At 41.0% G+C, this 22,663-nt stretch overlaps 2 protein-coding genes across 9 annotated transcripts in view; one reads left to right on the forward strand and one right to left on the reverse strand.

The window, feature by feature from the left end:
• The window catches only part of pigs (phosphatidylinositol glycan anchor biosynthesis, class S), a 46,750-nt gene extending 39,748 nt beyond the window's left edge, over positions 1 to 7,002 (forward strand). For both annotated transcript variants that reach the window (XM_039757250.1, XM_039757249.1), the window contains 2 exons: positions 5,215 to 5,425; positions 6,443 to 7,002. In XM_039757250.1, the coding sequence (XP_039613184.1) occupies positions 5,215 to 5,425; positions 6,443 to 6,718 (487 nt within the window). In that variant the 3' untranslated portion in view covers positions 6,719 to 7,002. The remainder of the gene's footprint in view (positions 1 to 5,214; positions 5,426 to 6,442) is intronic.
• A 6,348-nt stretch (positions 7,003 to 13,350) lies between these two features.
• Positions 13,351 to 19,362, reverse strand: LOC120531651 (serine/arginine-rich splicing factor 1). 7 transcript variants are annotated; one of them, XR_005634133.1, is made up of 6 exons: positions 18,801 to 19,359; positions 17,251 to 17,432; positions 15,955 to 16,127; positions 15,338 to 15,582; positions 14,785 to 14,922; positions 13,351 to 13,955 (listed from the first exon to the last, which is right to left on the reverse strand). XR_005634133.1 is itself a non-coding variant. In XM_039757252.1 (5 exons), exons 1-4 carry the CDS (start codon positions 18,992 to 18,994, stop codon positions 15,388 to 15,390), a joined length of 744 nt encoding a protein of 247 aa, XP_039613186.1. In that variant the 5' UTR covers positions 18,995 to 19,359; the 3' UTR covers positions 13,351 to 14,922; positions 15,352 to 15,387. The 7 variants fall into 7 exon arrangements, 4 of the variants coding, with proteins under 4 accessions (XP_039613186.1, XP_039613187.1, XP_039613188.1 ...); XR_005634134.1 differs by lacking the exon at positions 15,338 to 15,582 and adding an exon at positions 15,650 to 15,740 and having other exon boundaries at positions 13,351 to 14,922; positions 18,801 to 19,361; XR_005634132.1 differs by having other exon boundaries at positions 13,351 to 14,922.
• Between the last annotated feature and the right edge of the window lie 3,301 nt (positions 19,363 to 22,663).

Consider the following 22,663-nt stretch of genomic DNA (forward strand, 5'->3'; position numbering starts at 1 on the left):
CCAAAGAACATGTGTGGTTTTAAAGTCCTGGGTTCCTTTTAATGGGACTGTATCACATAAGTACTTGGGAAATATTGAAGTCACAGATAGTGAAAGAAGGGGTTAAAGCTGACCTGTTCAACCATCAGCTACAGGGTCTAACCAGGCCTGTCAGGAAATTTAACTAGCACACCGAGGGGCTGAGAAAATTGGGAACATTTTGGTTGAAGATATAGTTTCTGGTTAATAGAAGATACAGGGTATTACAATGGATTCAGAAGGTAGGTAGACCCCTTCACATTTTTGACATTTTTTTTAATGTAGCATAAGAACACTAGAACACTCTAGACGAGAACAGGCCATTCAGCCCAACAAAGCTTGCCTGGCCTAGCCATTTAATTCTTCTGAAATTACATCAGGTCGAGTTTAAAGTCCCTAAAGTCTTACTGTCTACCACACTACTTGGTAGCTTGTTCCAAGTGTTTATGGGTCTTTGTGTAAAGAAAAACTTCCTAATGTTTGTGTGAAATTTACCCTTAACGAGTTTCCATCTATGTCCCCGTGTTCTTGATGAACTCATTTTAAAATACAAGTCTCGACCCACTGTACTAATTCCCTTCATAATTTTAAACACTTCAATCATGTCATCTCTTAATCTTCTTTTCCTTAAACTCTAAAGGCTCAGCTCTTTTAATCTTTCCTCCTTTTTCATCCCCTGTAGCCCTGGAATGAGCCTAGTCACTCTTCTCTGGAACTTTTCTTGCACTGCTATGTCATTTTTGTAGCCTGGTAGCCTTATACTAGAATTATTTTTCCCTCACACCAAGCAACACTTAGTAGCCAAGAATGACAAAGCCAAAACAACACTTTAGAAAATTTTTCAAATGTATTAAAAATAAAAAACTAAAACCTCATGTTGGCACAAGTAATTAGACATTCAGTACCTCTTTGAAGCCCCTTTGGCAGTGATTACAGCCCAGAGTCTGCTTGGGCTTGACAAGCTTTGCACACCTGAATTTTGGGACTATCTTCTATTCTTTTCAGCAGCTCCTCATAAGCTTTGTCAGGTTGGAGGGAGATCATTGCTGGAGAGTTATCTTTAGATCTCTCCAGTGGTGTTTAGTTGGGTTCAAGTCTGGCTGAGCCACTCAAGAACATTCACACAATTGCCCCTAAGCTGCTTCTGTGTTGTCTTTGCTTTGTGCTTAGACCTTTTGGCCCAGACCCCTCTCGAGTAGGTGTACATTAAGGAAATGTTTGGCTTAACATTTGATTCAGATAAGTTTTGCACTTTGTAATTTCACCCTGTCATGAAAAATTAGAAAGACCTCTCTCATAACAATGAGGGGCCCACTGTCATGTTTCACAAGGTATGACACAAAGTTACATGAGTTACATACGGCTATAAACTGTGGTGTTAAATATGTTGGGAGAATAATCCACATACACCACCAGTATATCCTTCTGAGCACAACTGGCACAGCCAAAGTGATCTCCGAGGTTCATGTTCGGCCCAACTTCGGTTCAGGCTGCCTTTGGTTAGGTTTGGCCATGGGTAAAGGAAGGGACCACCAGAACTGTACACTCTGCAATGAGAAGATATCCAGTTAAGTTTGGGATTTGCAGACGCAAAAGTGAAACTGCCATTTCAAATGGTCAATGCTAAAATGCCTAGATCTGTAAATGATTGATTTAATTTTTTGTATTGTGTTTTCTTTGTACACTTTCTTCATTCTGTTCTTCGTTGTATTGGTTCTTTACTATTTCACAATTAGAGATCTCAAAATCTAAAGTACACCTTGTGAGAAGGATTTAGGAGTCGTAGTGGACTCATCACTATCAAACTGTCAGACAGTGTTCAGAAGCCATTAAGGCAGCTAACAGAATGTTATGTTATACAGTATAGTGCCCTGATGTGTGGCGTACAAGTCCCAGGAGGTTCTGCTCAACCTTTATAATGCACTGGTGAGGCCTCATCCTGTGTGCAGTTTTGGTCTCCAGGCCACAAAAAGGCCATTGCAGCGCTAGAAAAGGTCCAGAGAAGAACAACTAGGGTCATTCCAGGGATACAAGGGATGAAAAAGGAGGAAAGATTAAAAGAGCTGAGTCTTTACAGTTTAAACAAAAGAAGGTTAAGAGGTGACAAGACTGAAGTGTTTAAAATTATGAAGGGAATTAGTACAGTGGATCCATACTGTTATTTTAAAACTAGCCGAAGCCCGCCGTAGCATACGACGGTGTATGAATAGGAACGGAGAACGGTGAGAAAGGAATTTAGAAATCAAGAAAAAATAAATACTTCTTGAAAGATGCAGTTGTGAATAGGTGTTTTGGTGGTGACTACAGATAATGAGTCGATAGATCTAACCCTAGAAAAAGCCACGTACAATTGACCGTGGCTGAAGACTGGTTGTTAGAATTATTGTGAAGAATAAACAGCATGTGGGTATGAGGAAGGCTGCGCTTCTGAAATTCGATTACGTAAATATAATCAATAACAACCCCAAAAAGATGTTGTTGTAGAATGTCTCTAAGTAATTCCTGCAGCTTAATCCAAAAGACTTGTACTACAATATCAGGTCTGTGCTCCGGTCTTTGGGTATCCGACGGTGCATGTAGAATTTCCGGCCAAGCAGGATTACATGTGAAAGTGATAAATAAATGAGGCTGTCCAAATTTACGTACTATGGCCATGGCATCCTGCTAGTTTTGTTGCATGTATCTTGGACTTCCTGGAAATGTGGACGGTAATATGATCATTTTGCCTACACATACGTTGTTATTTTCAGCGTTTGCTTGTAGTGCGTCTGACAGTCCTTTGTATTGTTCCACACGCAGATCTTGTTGATCTAATCTGAGATAGTTGAGACGCACGCCCTCTGTTTTAACATACGCATCTACATCGTACTGTTGGAATAGTTCGCCGTTGGAGTGCAAAATACTAAATGTATTCCTCATTGCTAATCTGTACGCGTAAAATTGGCTTTGAGTAAGCTTTATTCGTTTGGCAGTTCTTTTATCGGGAACATGTTGTAAATCTTTGTGCCAGCCAATGTCTCCATAAGGGAATAAAAGTGGGTAAACCATAGGATCGCAATTCATATTGAGCGTGGAAATCTGTCTACAGGAGTTGCCTATGGGGCAGATGCAAATGTCCCTTTTGGCAGGTGGTTCGCCATCTTCTCCGACGAAAATTGCTGCAACATTGGTGTGACATGTCGGGGCATTGTATCGTCATAAATCCTGCCTAGGGTTTTCCTCGAAAAGCATTCGTACAAATGCTGTTGGCTTGGACTGAGTGATTTCATGCATGTGTTTGTATGATTTAGCGAAGGGTTTGATAGTTCTGAGCACTGAATCTAGCTGGAGAAGTAAATTTTCGCTGCATGCAGAGTTTGCTTTATTTTGTAAGCGTACTTCAGAAGCTTGGCGAGAAATGCTGTGTCGGCTGCGTGTGGGTGGGACCAGTTTTGAAGAGGAGCCGCTGGCAGCATGGGGAAGGGTTTGGAAAAGAACGAATAGGAACTGAGAAATGCTGTGTTGGCTGTGTGTGGATGGGAACGGTTTTGAGGTGGAAGCAGGACGAACCAGAAAAGAATTATATATAAGAGATGAGTTCATCAAGAACACTGGGAACACAGTTGGAAACATTAGGAAGTTTTCCTTCACAACGAGAACTATAGACACTTGGAAAAAGGTACCAAATAGTGTGGTAAATAATAGGACTTTAGGGACTTTCCAAACTCTATATGGTGTTTCTTTAGAAGAATTGAGTGGATAGGATTGGCAAGCTTTGTTGGGTGAATGGCCTGTTCTCGTCTAAACTGTTCTACTGTTTGTCATAAGTACTGTGCTGAGATTAAAAGGAACATCTGAGAGTTTATGGCAGAACTTTACTAGCTGGAGATTATTGCCTCCATCAAAGGCCATACACTTTTCTTTTGATCTAAAAATACCAAGTCCATCCCAAGTCCATCCCCATATACCCCTGCATGGCTTTTATAGATCCCATCCGATACCTTGTGGTATGTTCCTTGTCACTCAATAGCAGTCAGGAAAATCCTGAGAAGGCCTGCCCACTTGGACAGAAGCAGTGGCGGAGTAAGAATTATGTTTCTGGACTTCTCTAGCGCCTTCAACACCATCCAACCTCTGCTGCTTAGGGACAAGCTGACAGAGATGGGAGTAGATTCATACCTGTTGGCATGGATCGTGGACTGTCTTACAGACAGACCTCAGTATGTGCGTCTCAGGAACTGCAGGTCTGACTTTGTGGTCCGCAACACAGGCGCGCCGCAGGGGACTGTACTTTCTCCGGTCCTGTTCGGCCTATATACATCAGACTTACAATACAACTCGGAGTCCTGCCATGTGCAAAAGTTTGCTGACAACACTGCTATTGTGGGCTGCATCAGGAATGGGCAGGAGGAGGAGTATAGGAACCTAATCAAGGACTTCGTTAAATGTTGCCACTCAAACCACTTACACCTAAACACCAGCAAAACCAAGGAGCTGGTGGTGGATTTTAGGAGGCCCAGGCCTCTCACGGACCCCGTGATCATCAGAGATGACTGTGTGCAGACTTATAAATACTTGGGAGTGCAGCTGGATGATAAATTGGACTGGACTGCCAATACTGATGCTCTGTGCAAGAGAGGACAGAGCCGACTATACTTCCTTAGAAGACTGGTGTCCTTCAACATCTGCAATAAGATGCTTCAGATGTTCTATCAGACGGTTGTGGCGAACGCCCTCTTCTACGCGGTGGTGTGCTGGGGAGGCAGCATAAAGAAATTGGACGCCTCATGCCTGGACAAACTGGTGAGGAAGGCAGGCTCTATTGTAGGCACAGAGCTGGACTGTTTGACATCTGTGGCAGAGCGATGGGCGCTGAGCAGGCTCCTGTCAATCATGGAGAATCCACTGAACAGGATCATCTCCAGACAGAGGAGCTTCAGCGACAGACTGCTGTCACTGTCCTGCTCCACTGACAGACTGAGGAGATTGTTCCTCCCCCACACTATGCGACTCTTTGATTCCACCCGGGGGGGTAAACATTAATATTATACAAAGTTATTGTCTATTTTACCTGTATTGTTATCACTCTTTAATTTAGTATTGTTTGTTATCAACATGCTGCTGCTGGGGTATGTGAATTTCCTCTTGGGATTAATAAAGTATCTTATCTATAGATATGACTTTACAAGATGTTGCCTTCTGTTGGTTCTCTTGCAGGCTGCTCTTGGGTGTACAACTCGCCTATGTCCCAGATGACTTCCTCATGGAGAGTCCTGCAAATCAGGGCCTGACTGACTGGGAGCTCGACCGATTTCTGTGGTTACGCACTTTAGAAAATATTGCAACAGCAACGACGACACTAACCTCTCTGGCCCAACTTCTTGATGAGATTGGAAACATTGTCATCTATGATAAAATCGCATCACAGGTAAATCATAAACTGGGGTGGGAGACATTTATCTCAGAGGTGGTGCCTGAATTGCATTTCCCTCATTATTATTTGCCGTCTCTGAAGCAGATGAGCTTGCCTTGGGTTTCTTTTGATCACAGTGTGTCAGTTCTGTTTTTGAATTGCTTAGATGGTAGAATGCAGTTATAAACAACAGTCCCTGTAAGGAGGGCACTGATCATGAAGGCAGACTCATTTTGTGCTTTAAAAAGACAGGTCTATTGTATTCACATAAATGGCACGTTGGCCATACTCCAAAACGGCAACCTTAAGTTTTATAGCAACATTCTGTATGTAAGTATTGTGTCCCCATATCTGAATTTCCCATTGAATGTGTTAGTTATAAAAAGTAGATGCAGTTCTCCAAGGCAATGATGAAACTTGGAGAAGCATGAAATTAGCGTGGTATACAATCATCATGCCCTACTACAACAACCTGGCCAATGGTGCCATTGACGTGTCGCAAAGCTGCTTACATTTCCCATTCTTGTTAACTTTTTGTGGTCTTACCTAATGTTACCTAATGTTGTTTATCTTCCACACCCTTCATAGCAGCACTCCTCATCTATGTACTTTACTGCTAGTTTGAAATGCCCCACATTAATAAATACACGTCAGTCTTGTGTCTCAGCATTGCCGTCCTGTACTCTTACATTTATAACATGCATGCTCCTTCTGCCACCTTTCAGATGTACGACAGTGAGAAAATAAATCAACTAAACATTTGGAGAATGCACTTGCATTAAATTTTGCCAGTAACTACCGATTTTGTTTGGACACAACTCGGTTACCTGCATACTAAATGAAGCATCATCCACACACATTCAGCTGTTTACTTGGTGAACGGCCATGCTTTTCACTTCAACTCAAACAACCCAAGTGGTAGTCCATTTGGTGGCTGCCAGTTTTAAGACTAGATGGTAGGTCTGACTGGTTGATATCTGCTGCTTTAACTTACTGTAAACTGCTTCTTTATTTGCTTTTTGTAAACTATAGGTCTATAATGCTGTGATATCCGTACAGGCTGCCATTGCTGAGCTGGAGGCTGGCAACCTTGGCTTTGCCTTTCAGTCGAGCAAGGAAGCGATTCTGGCCTCTGAGAAAGCATTTTTTGACCCTTCACTTCTACACCTCCTGTACTTTCCAGATGACCAAAAATTTGCCATCTATATACCTTTGTTCTTACCAATGTCAGTGCCCATCTTGCTATCCCTCCTGAAGATTGCTAAAGAATTCAGAGAGAGAAGGAACATGGCAAAGAAAAAAGACTAAGTATTGATGCACTCCTCACTTTTTTGTGGCTGAAAATACAGTACTTCCTGAAGGAAAATTATATGGAAAAATTTCTGCTGTGGTTTATGGTCATGTCAGATCCAGGAACATCTGGAGTTGTTATCAATGTTCAAAGATTATGCAGATGTTGCACTGGCCGAGGAATTTGAGTCCGATATGTTGCTAAAATGAAGACTGACACTTTGACATTGCAAAGGTGGAAAGTTTATTTATTTAAATATGGAATACAATAAACATCAATTAAATTTTCACTAGAACCCAAATGACAATGAAGATTGTTTCCTTGTCCCTTCAAAATGTTTCATCTCCTTGCAAGTACCTTCAAGTGATCAAATATAAAAACAGGAAGGAAAGAAATACTGGGGTGGACTTCAGTTATCTGCATTTTCTAAAGTCATTCTTGACATTGGATTAGGGGTTTTAGCATCAGGTAAAAGGAACAAGGAATTAAAATTATCAAGTCAGATACACTGGGCAGTTTCTCTTAAAGGTGTAATCAACTTACCTGGGAGGCAGGGAAGAAGAGAGGATAGCACTGGTTATACATGGCGACCCTGGCAGGGGGTCTAATGGCACCGCACCACACGACACTGCATGGGAAGGAATGTTTGCGCTCTCACTGCAGACCAGCACAGTCAGCTTTTTGGGAAATGTGGTGCCATTAATTTTTTTTTTTTTAAATGTGGAAGCACTGTAATGTTTTAAATAAAAATCAACTAATTTAACATTGTTGAAGCTTGCTTGATGAGACATTTAACAAAACTGCAAACAGTGCTGGATCAGTGGGATGGGAGAGAAATACACCCTGCTGAGTAACAAGACTACAACCGTCTGCAAAGCCCACATCCACATCATACGTTAGCCAATTATTACTGTACAAGGTAGAATCTTGGTATAACACAAGTCTAATCTAAACATTTTGCAAACCTACTGGATCCTGAGCAGGGTTGAGGGGGTGCCGGAGCCTATCCTAACCATCCCAGGATACAAGGCAGACACAATCCCTGGTCAGGGTGCCAGTCTATTAAGGGACGAATGCACACCCCACAACTACAAAATGGGCCTATGGCTGAGCATGCGCCAGGATACAAGCCTTCTTCGTTCACTGTGCCCTCCATAAAATGTGTGGTGTGTGTTTAAAACCCTTTAGAAGAACATATTGCAGAGTAAAAAAAAATCAGTTCTTCTCAACATTTCTGCCCTTTTGAATTTTGGGAAACCAAAACCAACAAATGCAGCAGCACAGATCAGTGCAGTCTTGCCAAGTCACAGTCGGAGAAGTCTTCAAAAACAGCACCGTGGCTGTCTTACCTTCTTACATATTCGACTGAAGTTGGCGTGAGGTAGAAAGGTGGCATTTGACCTCTTTACTTCAGCTGGCAAATTCATATTAAGTGAACAGCCAGTTTGCCATGAGGCTAGGGTACATTCTCTCCCACCTTTAAATGTAGTTTTAAAATTAAAGTTGCAAATTCTACATACCCACTCAGTTTTTTTTATATTCTACCTGGTTTACCACCTTCCTCAAATGCTATGCTTGCATGGACTCAAAATCAAGTCAACAAAACGACTGCCAAAATTGGCCATTGCCAGACCAATTACTCATAACTCTACTCAAGTCTGGTTTACTGACTTTGTGTGCTGCCATCACCTTGGACCATCCAACTCTACCCTCACCTGGGGCCTCATGCATAACGCTGTGCGTAGAACTGACACTATAACATGGTGTAAGCACAGAAAATCCAGATGCAGGAATCTGTGTGTACGCATACTTCCACGTTCTTCCACTTCATAAATCCCGGTCAGCGTGAAAAGTAATGCACATGAACGCGCCTGCTGTCCCACCCCAGCTCCTCCCTGAATTACGCCTCTTTGAATATGCAAATCAATATAATAGCCCTTAAGCTCAGCTTTCTGTGAAAAGACAATGGGGAAAAATATAAGAATTTCAGCGAATACCAAGTGGAGGCAATGGAAAAAAATACTATTTGTTCAAATAAACCGTGGAATAAACAACAAAAGGAAGTTGATCAAGTGACATAGCGTGTTGGAGAAACTTGAAAGCTCACATTCACAAACTCGCACAGTGCCCAAAATAAAAAAGTTGTCACATATCAAAGTCGCCGTGAAAAGCCGAGTTGTAGCCCACTGTCTGAGTGTCATATGAAAGCTTATTAGGGTACAGAGAAAAAAAAGGCACACAGTGGAGAAAAAAGCAGGAAGTGTCAACTTTAATCTCGAAATTTCCACTTTAATCACAGCTTATTTTGTCATTAAAGTAGAACATCATAAACTTCATCTTAAAATCATTTAATTTAGTTACGATGGGATTTGAAAAACTAGTAAAAGTAGTACGTTAAATGCTTTGTTTTGTATTTGATTTTCTGTGTGTGTGAATCACTATATGTTTCCGCGCTTTTTTTTTCTCCGACAGGACACAGAATCCATTACATTCGTGATATTACAGCTCTCTGAATTAAAATACTGAGATGTATACGTGATATCATTTTCATGATGATTGGAATGAAAGCGTGTTATTAAACATGGGAACACAGTGGCACAGTGATTGTTCATGTCTCACACAAGATGCTGCTGTGCTGTGCGCGACCTTCGATGAAATACTTTATTGTAGCAGTACTGTCTCTTTCAAACGTACTAACCTCCAATTCCTGTCTTTCCTTTTTTTTCCCCAAATACCCAATCGCCACACAATCAGCTCTGTAATAGACATTAAGCCATCTGTAAGCTTACGATGACGATTCTTCAAAACTTTTAAGGAACATTGAAATATCTTCATAGTACATGTTTAATTAGTCTATCCGTCTATCCTTCCAGTGCCGCGCCAGCCCAGCAATAATGCAGCACGAGGTAGGATCAATCCGTGAACTAGCTAGCGCTGCGGCACTGTGTCCTCATATGTTTAATTATTAACAACAGATTTAAATGAAGTTAGTTTTATCTGTATAATATTATAAACGCATCTTAAAAAGTATATTGTCATCATACAGTGGGGCAAAAAAGTATTTAGTCAGCCACCAATTGTGCAAGTTCTCCTACTTAAAATGATGAGAGGCGCCTGTAATTTTCATCATCGGTGTACCTCAACTATCCATCCATCCATCCATTTTCCAGCCCGCTGAATCTGAACACAGGGTCACGGGAGAGACAAAATGAGAAAAAAAAAATCCAGAAAATCACATTGACTGATTTTTGAAGAATTGATTTGCAAATTATGGTGGAAAATAAGTATTTGGTCACCTACAAACAAGCAAGATTTCTGGCTCTCACAGACCTGTAACTTCTTCTGTAAGAGGCTCCTCTGTCCTCCACTCGTTACCTGTATTAATGGCACCCGTTTGAACTCATTATCAATATAAGACACATGTCCACAACCTCAAACAGTCTCACTCCAAACTCCACTATGGCCAAGACCAAAGAGCTGTCAAAGGACACCAGAAACAAAATTGTAGACCTGCACCAGGCTGGGAAGACTGAATCTGTAATAGGTAAGCAGCTTGGTGTGAAGAAATCAACCGTGGAAGCAATTATTAGATAACGGAAGACATACAAGACCACTGATAATCTCCCTCAATCTTGGGCTCCACGCAAGATCTCACCCAGTGGGGTCAAAATGATCACAAGAATGGTGAGCAAAAATCCCAGAACCACATAGGGGGACAAAGTGAATGACCTGCAGAGAGCTGGGGCCAAAGTAACAAATGCTACCATCAGTAACACACTACACCACCAGGGACTCAAATCCTGCAGTGCCAGACGTGCCCCCCTGCTTATGCCAGTACATGTGCAGGCCCGTCTGAAGTTTGCTAGAGCGTGTTTGGATGATCCAGAAGAGGAGAATGTCATATGGTCAGATGAAACCAAAATATAACTTTTTGGTAAAAACTCTACTCTTTGTGTTTGGAGGAGAAACAATGCCGAGTTGTATCCAAAGAACACCATACCTACTGTAAAGCATGGGGGTGGAAACATCATGCTTTGGGGTGGGTTTTCTGCAAAGGGACCATGACAACTGATCCGTGTAAAGGAAAGAATGATTGGGGCCATGTATCGTCAGATTTTGAGTGAAAACCTCCTTCCATCAGCAAGGGCATTGAAGATGAAACATGGCTGGGTCTTTCAGCATGACAATGATCCCAAACACACCGTCTGGGTAACGAAGGAGTGGCTTTGTAAGAAGCATTTCAAGGTCCTGGAGTGGCCTAGCCAGTCTCCAGATCTCAACCCCATAGAAAATCTTTGGAGGGAGTTGAAAATCCATGTTGCCCAGCGACAGCCCCAAAACATCACTGCTCTAGAGGAGATCTGCATGGAGGAATGGGCCCAAAATACCAGCAACAGTGTGTGAAAACCTTGAAGACTTACAGAAAACATTTGACTTCGGTCATTGCCAACAAAGGGTATATAAAGTATTGAGATAAACTTGTTATTGACCAAATACTTTTTTTCCCACCATAATTTGCAAATAAATTCTTCAAAAAAAAAAAAAAACACAATGTGATTTTCTGTATTTTTCTTCTCATTTTGTCTCTAACAGTTGAGGTATACCTATGATGAAAATTACAGGCCTCTCTCATCTTTTTAAGTGGGAGAACTTGCACAATTAGTGGCTGACTAAATACTTTTTTGCCCCACTGTATGCAAGTATGCACTTTATAAAGCTCAGGTTGTGCAATATAACTGTAGTGCAAGTTTACAGGGGGGTGATTGTACTTAAAATTCAAAGCATTCTACAAGGAGCACTTGACGGAGTGATTGTTTAAAGTTCTTGGGATGAAACGGCTTCTGAACCGCGAGGTTCATACAGGAAAGGCTCTGAAGCGTTTGCCGTGGCTGAGGCAGCGTGGGCTTGATGCTGTACAGTAATCCCTCGCTATATCGCACTTCGACTTTTGCGGATTTTAAATGTAAGCACATCTAAATATATATCACGGATTTTTCGCTGGTTCGCTTTCTGCGGACAATGGGTCTTTTAATTTAGGTTACATGCGTCCTCAGTTTGATTGCCCAGTTGATTTCATACAAGGGACGCTATTGGCGGATGGCTTAGAAGCTACCCAATCAGAGCATGTATTGCATATTAACTAAAACTCCTCAATGCTATAAGATATGCTTCCCGTGTGGCGCTTGTTTTGTTTGCTTCTCTCTGTCTCTCTCACTCTCTCTGCCTGACGGAGGGGGTGTGAGCAGAGGGGGCTGTTTGCCTAGAGGATACGGACGCTCCTCTACAAAATGCCACTTTATCGCGGTGCTTCTGCATACTTAAAAGCACGTATTGATTTTTTGATTGTTTGCTTTTCTTAGCAAGCGCTCTCTCTGACATTATCTGCTCTTCACGGTGCTCCTTTGAAGATGTTTGCATTCTTAATTGTGAGAAAGAACTGCCATCTCTGTCTTGTAATGAAGCACAGTTTTAACGTTTGACTAAAGGGTGTTATTTCATGTCTAGAGGGCTCTAATAATGTTAACAGTGTGGGAGAGTTTAGAAGGGCTTAAAATATATAAAAATAACCATACAAACATATGGTTTCTACTTCGCGGATTTTCACCTATCGCGGGGGGGTCTGGAATGCAACCCCTGCGATCGAGGAGGGATTACTGTATTTAGAAGGTCGTAAACAGGTTTTCTATGCTCTAACGGCGAAAATATTCGATTTATAAATAAAGAATCCTACTTCGTGAAAATTCATTTATCACGGCAGAGTCTGGAACGGATTAACCGCGATAAACGAGGGTTGACTGTATACCACTAACTCTCTTCATCAGCTGCTGCTGTGATTCCCACTCAGATAAAGTGATAAAATACTCCGAGTGGTGCAGCAAGAGTAATATGGAAAAAGATGATCCGCTGTGGAAACCCTTAACGGGAGCAACTGAAAGAAAAAGGTGCAGTGAGAGTAACAATGCTAAAGCAGTTATGGTATTTGGAATAGTTTGGCTAATTCCTGGACCATAACATTGTTACAGGTTAATTACAATCAGATGCATTACACTAAAACAACATGCAGTTAGTTTCAGTGTATTTATAAAGCTGCATCAGGAATGTGGATCTAAGAAATAAAGGGTAACCACACAGGAACAGTAGCACTGCTGTGATGCTGGGTGGCGCCAGTCTGCAAAACTGAGCACAGAACTTGCATACGCCAGGGTAAAAATGTGCGTAGCTTTATGCCAAGTTTAGGTTTTATACATCGTGATTTGAGCGTGGAAACATTCATACACAGCATTTCTGTGCTTACACACCGTTTATACAGGAGGCCCCCGGAGATTCTTCTGAAGACCAGGTAAACACCACCAAGCGTGCAATCTCAAAGTTAACAGAAACCACCACCACATAAAAAGCTAAGCTACAGGACTACTTTTTTTAGTACAAAACCAGCAAAAACATTATATTTAAAAGTGGTTTTATAAAAGGTCTAAATTGTTCTGTATAATCCTTCTCACCTCTTATACCACGGGTTAGTTCAATATTAAGCCTCCACATGTGGGCTCAGAGCAAAACCACCAGGTATAACCAGCATCCTGAGAATGAAGAAGGTCAACACACATATGTATACCCCTCTAAACAACCAAAAAACACATTGAGACTAAAATCTTTTCATAAGATTTATTGTGAAAAATTAAAAACCATTAATACTGGATCCTAACAAATTTGGTGAAGTCAATTTGGGATAAGACAAATCTCCCCTTACCACTCTCAATGAATGCCAATTGGGGTAATCCTAAAGCACCAATTAACGAACCCAACCCAGCCACCCACCCACCAGCCCACTTCCCACACCCCTGCAATATTTTTTTTTTTTTACAATTACCAAATTCCATTTGCTGAATCCATCCAAAGATTGCTCCAGCCTCCTGGTCCTCGCTGATCCTCTTTATATTTTAATAAAAGAACCAAAAATATATATAAAAAATAAAAATCACGGGCCAAATCCACGACCGACCTCTTTGGGGCTCCAAATAAAAGAAAAAGTTCAGGGAATGGGGAATTTATTTTCATTATTAAAAAAAGCCAATTGAAAGAAAATTATGAAAATTCCATGAGAATGAGGTTTGGTTGGGGGGAATCCTCTCCTACGGTTCCCGGTAAATTGATCCCGCTCCATGAATCCATCCTTCCCTATCCTATCCTGATTATGAAATGATCCAATGATCCGGCTCCAAGGATTGGGATCCAGTGAGCCCCTTCAATCCAAACCTTTAAATACCAGCAAAACCAAAAAGAAGGAGGCAACAAGTTAGAATGTGCACCAGAATAAAACAGCTCTTTAAAAAAAATTATAGGAGGAGATCATGACTGGTTATCAGTTTAAGTCAACTTTACAAAATCCATGATGCCAGACAATGATCAGCTCCCAAAGCAAGTGAATGGCACAGCACATCATACGTAAATGCTAAAAAGACAGATCTGGGAGATCTTTCTGTAAAAAGTTCTCTAGAGAAGGAAAAAAGGCTTCTATAAAAATGTATGGAATAGTAATTTACATTTTAACAAATCACATAACTGCAGTACAGTAATGGCAAGTTGTGACATTTAAAATGTTACAGCATGTCAATCTTTCTGCCCTTCATCCATCACCACACACTTTAAAACTTCCTGTAGGACATTTTGATTCCTTTCTTGACTTTGGGGGGGCCAGGGATGTCCCTCCAAGGTAGTCAGTTTAGACTGGTTAGGCCTTCTGCAAACCAGGCTCTCTCTCGCTCTCTCTCTCAAATGCAGGTTACATATTAAGTCAATAAAAAAAAAAAAAAAAAAAAAAAATACACAGAAACACTTTTCAATATGGTGCACAAGCAATGCTACATCCAGTCAGACAGAGGACATGCGAGCTTAGCAGTATTGATAAATGAAGTTACAGGTAACTAATTACTTAGCAAAGCAGTTAGGAGATGGGGAGGAAATAAGAGGAACTTCACAGGCACTCAAAATACTATGTTCTCCAATATGATAATGCAAATCAGGGAATCTATTCATATTCAATACTGCTAAGTTTTAAAGGTGACTGAAGCGCTTGGTGTCATACCATTGCCTCCATTATTGATCTGACTGCGCCTCCTCAAATCCTCCTCCAAACAGACACGCTTTGATAATCCTAATATGAATGAATTGTGCTTCACAATCCTTTATTCCAAAGTATTCTTTAATCCTTCTTCAGATATGTCTATAGAAAGACACACGAAAAGGTAAAAAAAAAAAAAACATTCGTAGAAAGATTCCCACCCTTCACACACACCCATGAACATTAAACCCAGCCCCTGATCCTGGCAAAAATATTAGCCCAAATCTAAACATAACAGTTTACAAAAGCAAGAGCACATACAGATTGTGTAAGGGTGGAAGTTAGAACATGCAATGGGGATTAAAATGTATGTCTGTAGATTCAAATTTAAAAAGAAGTTTGGCCGAGGATCAAAAAAAAAAGGGACAAAGTTGAGGGGGAGAGAGTGGGATTACAACTAGGATGTGTAGCCACTGAAACTATCAATGGCAAATGAAAAATAGTAAATTGGAAATCTGTAGCAAATTTAATAAAACAAAAATGTAAATTGTTATTAAAAAACAAAACAAGGACATACAACAGAAGAATCACCAGTAAAGCAACAGGCTGTAATCATTCCCCAACCCCCTAAGTACGAGAACGGGATCGGCTGTGACGGGGAGAGTAACGTGGCGATCCTCTGCTACGTCGAGGAGAATAGCTGCGACTGCGACTGTTGCTTCTGCTGCGACTCCTGCTGCGGCTTCGGCTTCGTGAACGAGATCTTCCATAGCTGGGGCTCCGGGGGCCATCAACTTTCACACGGATGTAGGCAGTCTCCCCCTGGCGGACACGGAGAGAACTTTCTGATGAAAAACCATTCCTTTTACCACAAGCAACCAACACTTACCATGAACAAACAAATCCATCTACTAGCACAACTGTATTTTAAAGCGTCAGGATTCCCATCTGAGGATTCCCTGCACTGGTTAGATACACTGCTAAATAAGAAAGCAAAATTTCAGGATGAGAAATGCGTTTCACTTATGGTGGTGAAAGATGAAAATTGATAGATGTTAACTATCAATTCTGTAAACTGTCACCATATACCTGACGTCTATCAGATATCTTAAAGCATTCCAACTTAATATTTCTAATAAAAGGTGCCTTCCAAGGAACAAAAATACCAATCCTCCACCCAAAAAAGAACCTTACCTCGTGAGATCGGAATTTAGTGTTATCCAGCTTTCGCACTGCATAGGTCATATCTTCTTTGCGAACAAACTCCACCACACCAGTCCCATCTCGGAAAACGTCTGCATAACATACATCACCTGCTTCACGCATGTGATCCTTGAGATCCTGCCAACTACCACTGGGAGGAAGCCCTACAATTAAAAGATGGAAAAACCAAACTGATTATTTACACAATTGTTTCAATGGCATACAAGGATTAGAAGGTAGGCTCCGAGGAAAAGAAAACACACACTTGACAACCACAAGTCATGTTTGACAAAAAGCCTTGCACACCTGAAAAAAGTGAAGGCAACCCAAGACAAAGTGAGAGGCATAAAAGTTCACAGTACCATACATAGTGGTGCGACAGTTTGCATCTAAGAAATAGCGGTAAAGCCTTTAGTGGGTGCTACCCAGAGGTCTGTATGTGAACTCCAAGCCACAATAATGGGGACATTGTACAAGCCGAGGTGCTGACCCCCCCTTGGGATCACAAAAGATACCCTACTCTTTTCAGAAAATTCCCTCTCACCCCCTTCAAGACCTAATAGCTACCACCCGATTAGCACATTGGTGCAAGAATGGATGCAATCTTATTAGCCAAATGGATGCTACACACTGGTGGTGATTGAACTGGTGCCCCCACTGTTTATTCAAAGAGCTTTGAGTTGGTTAGAAAAGTACGAAGAAATCTGGGTTAGACTTGAACCCGTAACACTAAACATTTCTCTCTATTCAAGTAATTCCCTCATTTGTGTTGTTGAGACTTTTACCTTCTCACTCTGGCAGCAACAGGTTAACTTTAAAAATCTTTCATTAACTAGGATGAGCAACCAGGTGACTGGAAGGCTTTTTTTTGTTGTTTTTAGAATGGCCATGAAGTCCCTAAAGCTATTTGTTCAATGCCTGGTGATAAATTGGAGTGTACCCTCCTCACTCATTTAAAACAAAAAAGTTAAATGGAATTCAACTGGTCGCCCTTTCATAACTACATGGATTGATATATTAATGTAAAGAGGGCGGTCAATGGCTTATATAACCAACGCTGAAAAACATACATTCCCAATGAGGTAAGATGCAGTAGTACAATGGACCACATCAATGTAATTGTCTTTGCGACTATAAGTCATAAGAAATCATCAAAAATTGTATCCTTTCTAAAATCGACAAACATTAAGGCACACTAATCTCACGGGGCAGGTCTAAACATGGAACAATACTACAGAAAGACAACAGGGTCATTTGTCCAAAGGCTGAGATTGCCAGGGTACTCACCTGAAACTATGACTCGGTACTCCGAGCGCCTAGATGGGGGACCATATCTTCCACGTGGGGCTCCCCCACCGCCACCACCGCCTCCTCGGCCAGTACCCCTTCCACTTCTGGGAAATTCAACTCGTAGTCTGTAGCCATCATAGTCATACCCGTCGCGTCCATACACTGCATCCTCCGCATCCCTGCAAAACAGATTCAGCGACTTCATGCCAGGTCCAGCTCATAATACAAAACGTTTAAGATGATCCAATTCGGACGGCTATAATTTACACTAGGAGTATGGGTAAATACTTGCTACCGGAGGAACCGATGTGATGTTAGTGCTGTCCGAACCACTCCAATAAATTACTTTTATGGATGTAACGATTCGCACAGTTCTAGTTTCACCCATGGTATTTCTACGTAATCTCTCCCCAGGCGTGAACGCACAGTTATGGATACAAGCGTTTTACAGGCTAACATTACAGAGGTCCTCTGGTAATTATTTTTTACCCACCTTCCTGGTGTACCTGAATAAGTCTTGAAGCTCTGTGGAAACGACCGAAGGTTTCAAAGCCCCCCACATTATTAAAAATCCAAGATGAAAATTCTGACACACCAAAGCAAGAGAAAATATCCACATTACAACGTAACAGCTTGTATGAAATGCAGGTTTTACTGGATATTTCCAACGTAAATTCACTCTATACACCCAGTTTATAAACGCCTTGTATAAGTCCAGTTGGTCGATCATTGGACTACAAAGTTCATATTTCAGTCTGAGACGCGCGTTTTTCTATGGCTTGGGGGTTTCAAGATAACACGCGCATCTGAACAAGACAGAAAAACATCGGGAGACCACTGACCCTCCGAAACATGAAGCGAGTAACTAAGATTCGAATCCATGTGCAGCAGCACCAACTACTGCGCCAAATTCTAATGACAATAACGCATGGTGCACCCGGAGCACAAAACGTAAAAATTAGGCTGTTCGATTTACAAGAGGTAAACGATTCAAAAATGTGCAAAACCATACAGCATTTAAGTCCAACAACTAATCTCCGGTCGGCTATTATGTCAAAGACGCCGCCGATTAATTAAACGATCTTAAACGAAAGGCGCACACTACTGGGGTTTAATTCGATCTTGTTCAGCACCATCCCCCATTTGAGCCGAGACAAAGGCAGAAAATGTGCGCCAATAAAATTGAAAATAAGGGTCGGTAATCAAGCAAAGTCCGGATCGACCATCCATACGTACGTTTCAAGTATTTAAATCAGGCCATAATTTTACGAAAAGGAGTCGCAGCACAAACCGCTGGCTTTGGCCGAACCAGGCCCGATCGCTACCCCCCTCCTCCCCCCTTACCACGACGCACGTGCGGTGCACTCTTTCATCGTGCAAGTCTAATACTATTAAAAAAAAATCGTGTTGAAAGCCATTTGATGCATTTTACATCAACAAAAAATACTAACCTTGGTCTAACGACACCAATGCGAGATTGCCGTAAATATAACTACGCAACCGCGTGCAACCCCCCCACTCTCTAAGAACATGTTTTTCCATCTTACCTGGGATCTTCAAACTCAACGAATGCGAAAGGCGGGCCCCCTCGCCTGTTCTTCAAATCGATGTCGCGGATAGCACCATACTTGTAAAAAACGTCTTCGATGTCCTTGGTGCGAATATCTGGAGGAAGGTTCCCCACGTAGATGCGACAATCATTATTGCCAGCTGGGCCTCGAATAACTCCACCGCCAGACATGCTTCCTGTGTCCTCGTAAAAACAAGCACTAAACTGCCGATTACACTCTGCAACACCTAGCTGCAATGCGGTCAACTTTACAAAAACTGGCAATTTGTTCAAGCAGCTTATTTTCTATCCCTGCGCAAAATAAACCCACACCAAAATGGCGCTGCCGATTGCCTCTTTCAGACCTCTTCACGAGAAGCGGAGGGATACTTGGAGACGCAGGCGACACTTTTATCACTACGAACACATCCGATACACTAGCTAGTCCGGCGGTGCCTCTTAAAAAAAAAAAAAAAGCTGATAAATATTTAACGTGAAGCTTTTCTTAGCAGCTGTATAATAACATTGGGCTTTCAGACCTTCTTTGAAAAATAATCAACTCGTATAATAGTACCTAATATAGATATGTTCCTTTTATATTTAGTGAGAAACCGCCGTAATGACGTATTTCCGGTATGGAAACTTATCTTCATCTCATTGGTTTCATCCGGACACGCCTACATTTGTTGGACTTTTGAATTTTATTTCACGATATTACTGTACTTTGATAACTAAATTCATTATAGTTCAGCTTTTGATTTGCTTCTGAAAGAAAGTACTATGTAACTATGTTTAGTAAAATTTATATTCGTTGCCACAGACTGGCGTGACCCTCGATATGCCGATTCTGTTCTCAATATTTTATACAATACGAAACAACGCTGAGTTTACTTAGCCTACTTTAGGCATCAGAACCTGTCCTGATACCATCGCGGGCAGCACAGCCCATCGCTGGGCATTCGTCTACGCAATGTTGGGATGAAATATGGGAAAAAAATCCATGAGGACGACACCGAGCCTCGTGCGGCGTTGTCTAATTTACAAACCAGCTACAGGAAAACAAAGATTTATTTTACTATGAAAACTAAAAAGTGATTAATTTCCGTAATTTTGCAGGTACCAATTTGTAATTTGCTTATATGCAATAGAGTAATACACTGATCAGCCAAAATATAACCACTAACTGGGGAAGTGAGTAACATTAATTTTTCACGTTATAATGATTTTTCGCGTTATGGCACCCCACAAGGGGTTGGATACATTGGCCAGCAAGTGAACAAACAGTTGTTGAAGATGACATTGTTATTGCACCACAAATTGCCGAAAAACTGCCAAAACGCCAACAATGGACAAGTGAGTGTCAGAACTGGGACATGGAGCAATGGAAGAAGGTGGCCTGGTCTGATGAATCAAATTTTTAATCATGTTGATGTTACTTTAAAATGTACAACCTACCTAAAGATTGTTGCAGATCATAAACACTCCTTGAAGGAAACAAGATTCTCTGATGGCAGTGGCCTCATTCAGCAGGATAATGAGCCCTGCCATTCTGCAAAAGTTCTTCAGGAATGGCTTAAAGAACATGATAAAAAGTTCAAGGTGTTTACTTGGCTTCCAAACTGCCTAGATCTCAATCTGATCAAGCATCTGTGGGATGTGCTGGAAAAACAAGTTTGATCCATGGAGAACCCACTTAACAATTTATAGGATTTAAAGGGTCTACTGGTAAAGTTTTGGTGCAGATACTACAGGGCACCTCCAGAGGTCTTCTGGAGTCCATGCCTTGATGGGTCAGAGCTGTTTTGGGAGCATGAGGTGGCCCTACACAATATTATGCGGGAGGTTTTAATGTTGTGGCTTATCAGTGCATATTTATTCAGTGCTGTTTAGTTTCTACAATAATAAGAGAGAGCTTTTCTAATACACAGTGAATCATGACACATTTGACAAGCATGTTGCATCCCTTTACATTAACTTAGTAAAAAGAAAGTGTAGGTATTGCAAAAAATTATATGAATATTAATAATAGTAAATGATGAAAACTTAAAACTTATCATTGGCAATTTTACTTATGCACAGATAATAAAAGGAAATGTTTAATTCTCATATATTAAGTTATATATTTTTTATAATATTAATATAATGCTGTCATTGTACAGATACATTTTGATATTTAGTTTTTACTTTTACTATTTACTATAAGTTGAGCAACTGAACATTTCACTACATATTGTACTGTGTATAATTGTATGTGACCAACAAAAGCAGATTTGAAATAAATCTATAGAAAGTAATATTAAAAAAGGGGCCGTCCACGTAACACCTGGCTGCAGCAGATAGATTGGTCATTTCCAGAGGGTGGGACTGGACCGTGTGTCACTCTGGGGGGTTGCCAACCAGGATCTCGAGTTGTTTCGTCGTGTAGTGGGTGTGGCAACGCACTGTACCAGTGCATGCTCTCTGACCTGACCTGTTACTTGAAAGTAATATTACTATGATCATATACTTTTTAAATCATGCATACATCTTTCAAACCCACCAATCCAGGGTGGGATTGCTGAGTACCAGGACCCTACACCAGTAATCACCGGGCACAAGTCAGGAACAAACATCTCACTACTGCTGAAAAGTTTTGGAACACCACAGTTTTTCCATTTTTTTTAATTTTTAAATTTAATTAGCTGAAATGCAACAAATGACCTAAAATGATGAAAAGCTAAGTAGTAAATCACCAGAGGTTTAAATGTAAAGTTTAGGTTAGCAAAAACAGAAAAAAAGGACATTTCAAAATATTAAAATATATGTGTTTTTGTCTTTAAAACATAATGTTAAGCTCAAGAAATGAAATCATGTATTGTTTATATTTAAAGCTTTTAATCCTTTGGACTCTCTTTTTAAAATGTTAGTGACATCTACATACTTTTTAATTTGTTTGTGTTGTAGCATTTATTAACATACACATCTATCTGGGCCACAAGGCTTATTCTCACCTGGACAAAGATGGCACCACTGTGAGGATTATGTTTTTTCATTTCTTCTATGACTTCAGTATTATTTAGCCATCCCAGTTAAGGGGAAAACTCAGTGCTATGCAGGTGGATGAGCCTGTGGTGTCGAGGATAAAGGACTCTCTGTTGGGAAGAAGGCAGTTTGGAAGACTCGAGAACTGTGTTTCTGATGTGATCAACGCTGGAGCACCACAAGGAACAGTCCTGTCTCCTTTTGTCTTCACTCTGTACACCTCAGACTATAAATCTAACAGCAGGTCATGTCACTTGCAGACATTCTTAAACAAATCTGTACTTATGGGGTGGGATTTCCCAACTGTTGCATTATTCTGGGTGCAGACGGTAACCACAAAGCTCTGCTCTGTTCACAAGCCCTAAACATTCCATATATTATTTAGGTTTGTAAAGTTTCTAAATATTAATTATATAAGTGAATGATACATAATAAATATATACTGTATATCTATGACTAGTGAGCACAATTGTAATTCACATAGATTCAAGAGAAAATGGAGCCCATGGACATTAGGAAAAAGGCAGGTGAAAATTTATCTGACCTCAACCATCTGTCGCACCAGCACCACCCAGGCATTCCAGACTGATGTCCATGACCTTGGTGTAATACGACTAAGGACTAAAGGGCATCTGTCACTAGAGATAACATATTGATTCAGAAGATTCTTTTCAAGCTCAGAAGGGGTAACATGATCAAGATGGCAGTAATACCACAGGGAACAGCAGGGCACAAAAAAGAGAGAAATAAAATGTTGAGGAGATAATAACAGATCGCAGTCAACTCAACTATTTGTAGCATTTTTTAGCCCCCACCTCAGCAGCTATAACACAGGTGTTC

The sequence above is a fragment of the Polypterus senegalus genome, chromosome 6 (assembly GCF_016835505.1).
Source record: "Polypterus senegalus isolate Bchr_013 chromosome 6, ASM1683550v1, whole genome shotgun sequence".
Lineage (NCBI taxonomy): Eukaryota > Metazoa > Chordata > Cladistia > Polypteriformes > Polypteridae > Polypterus > Polypterus senegalus.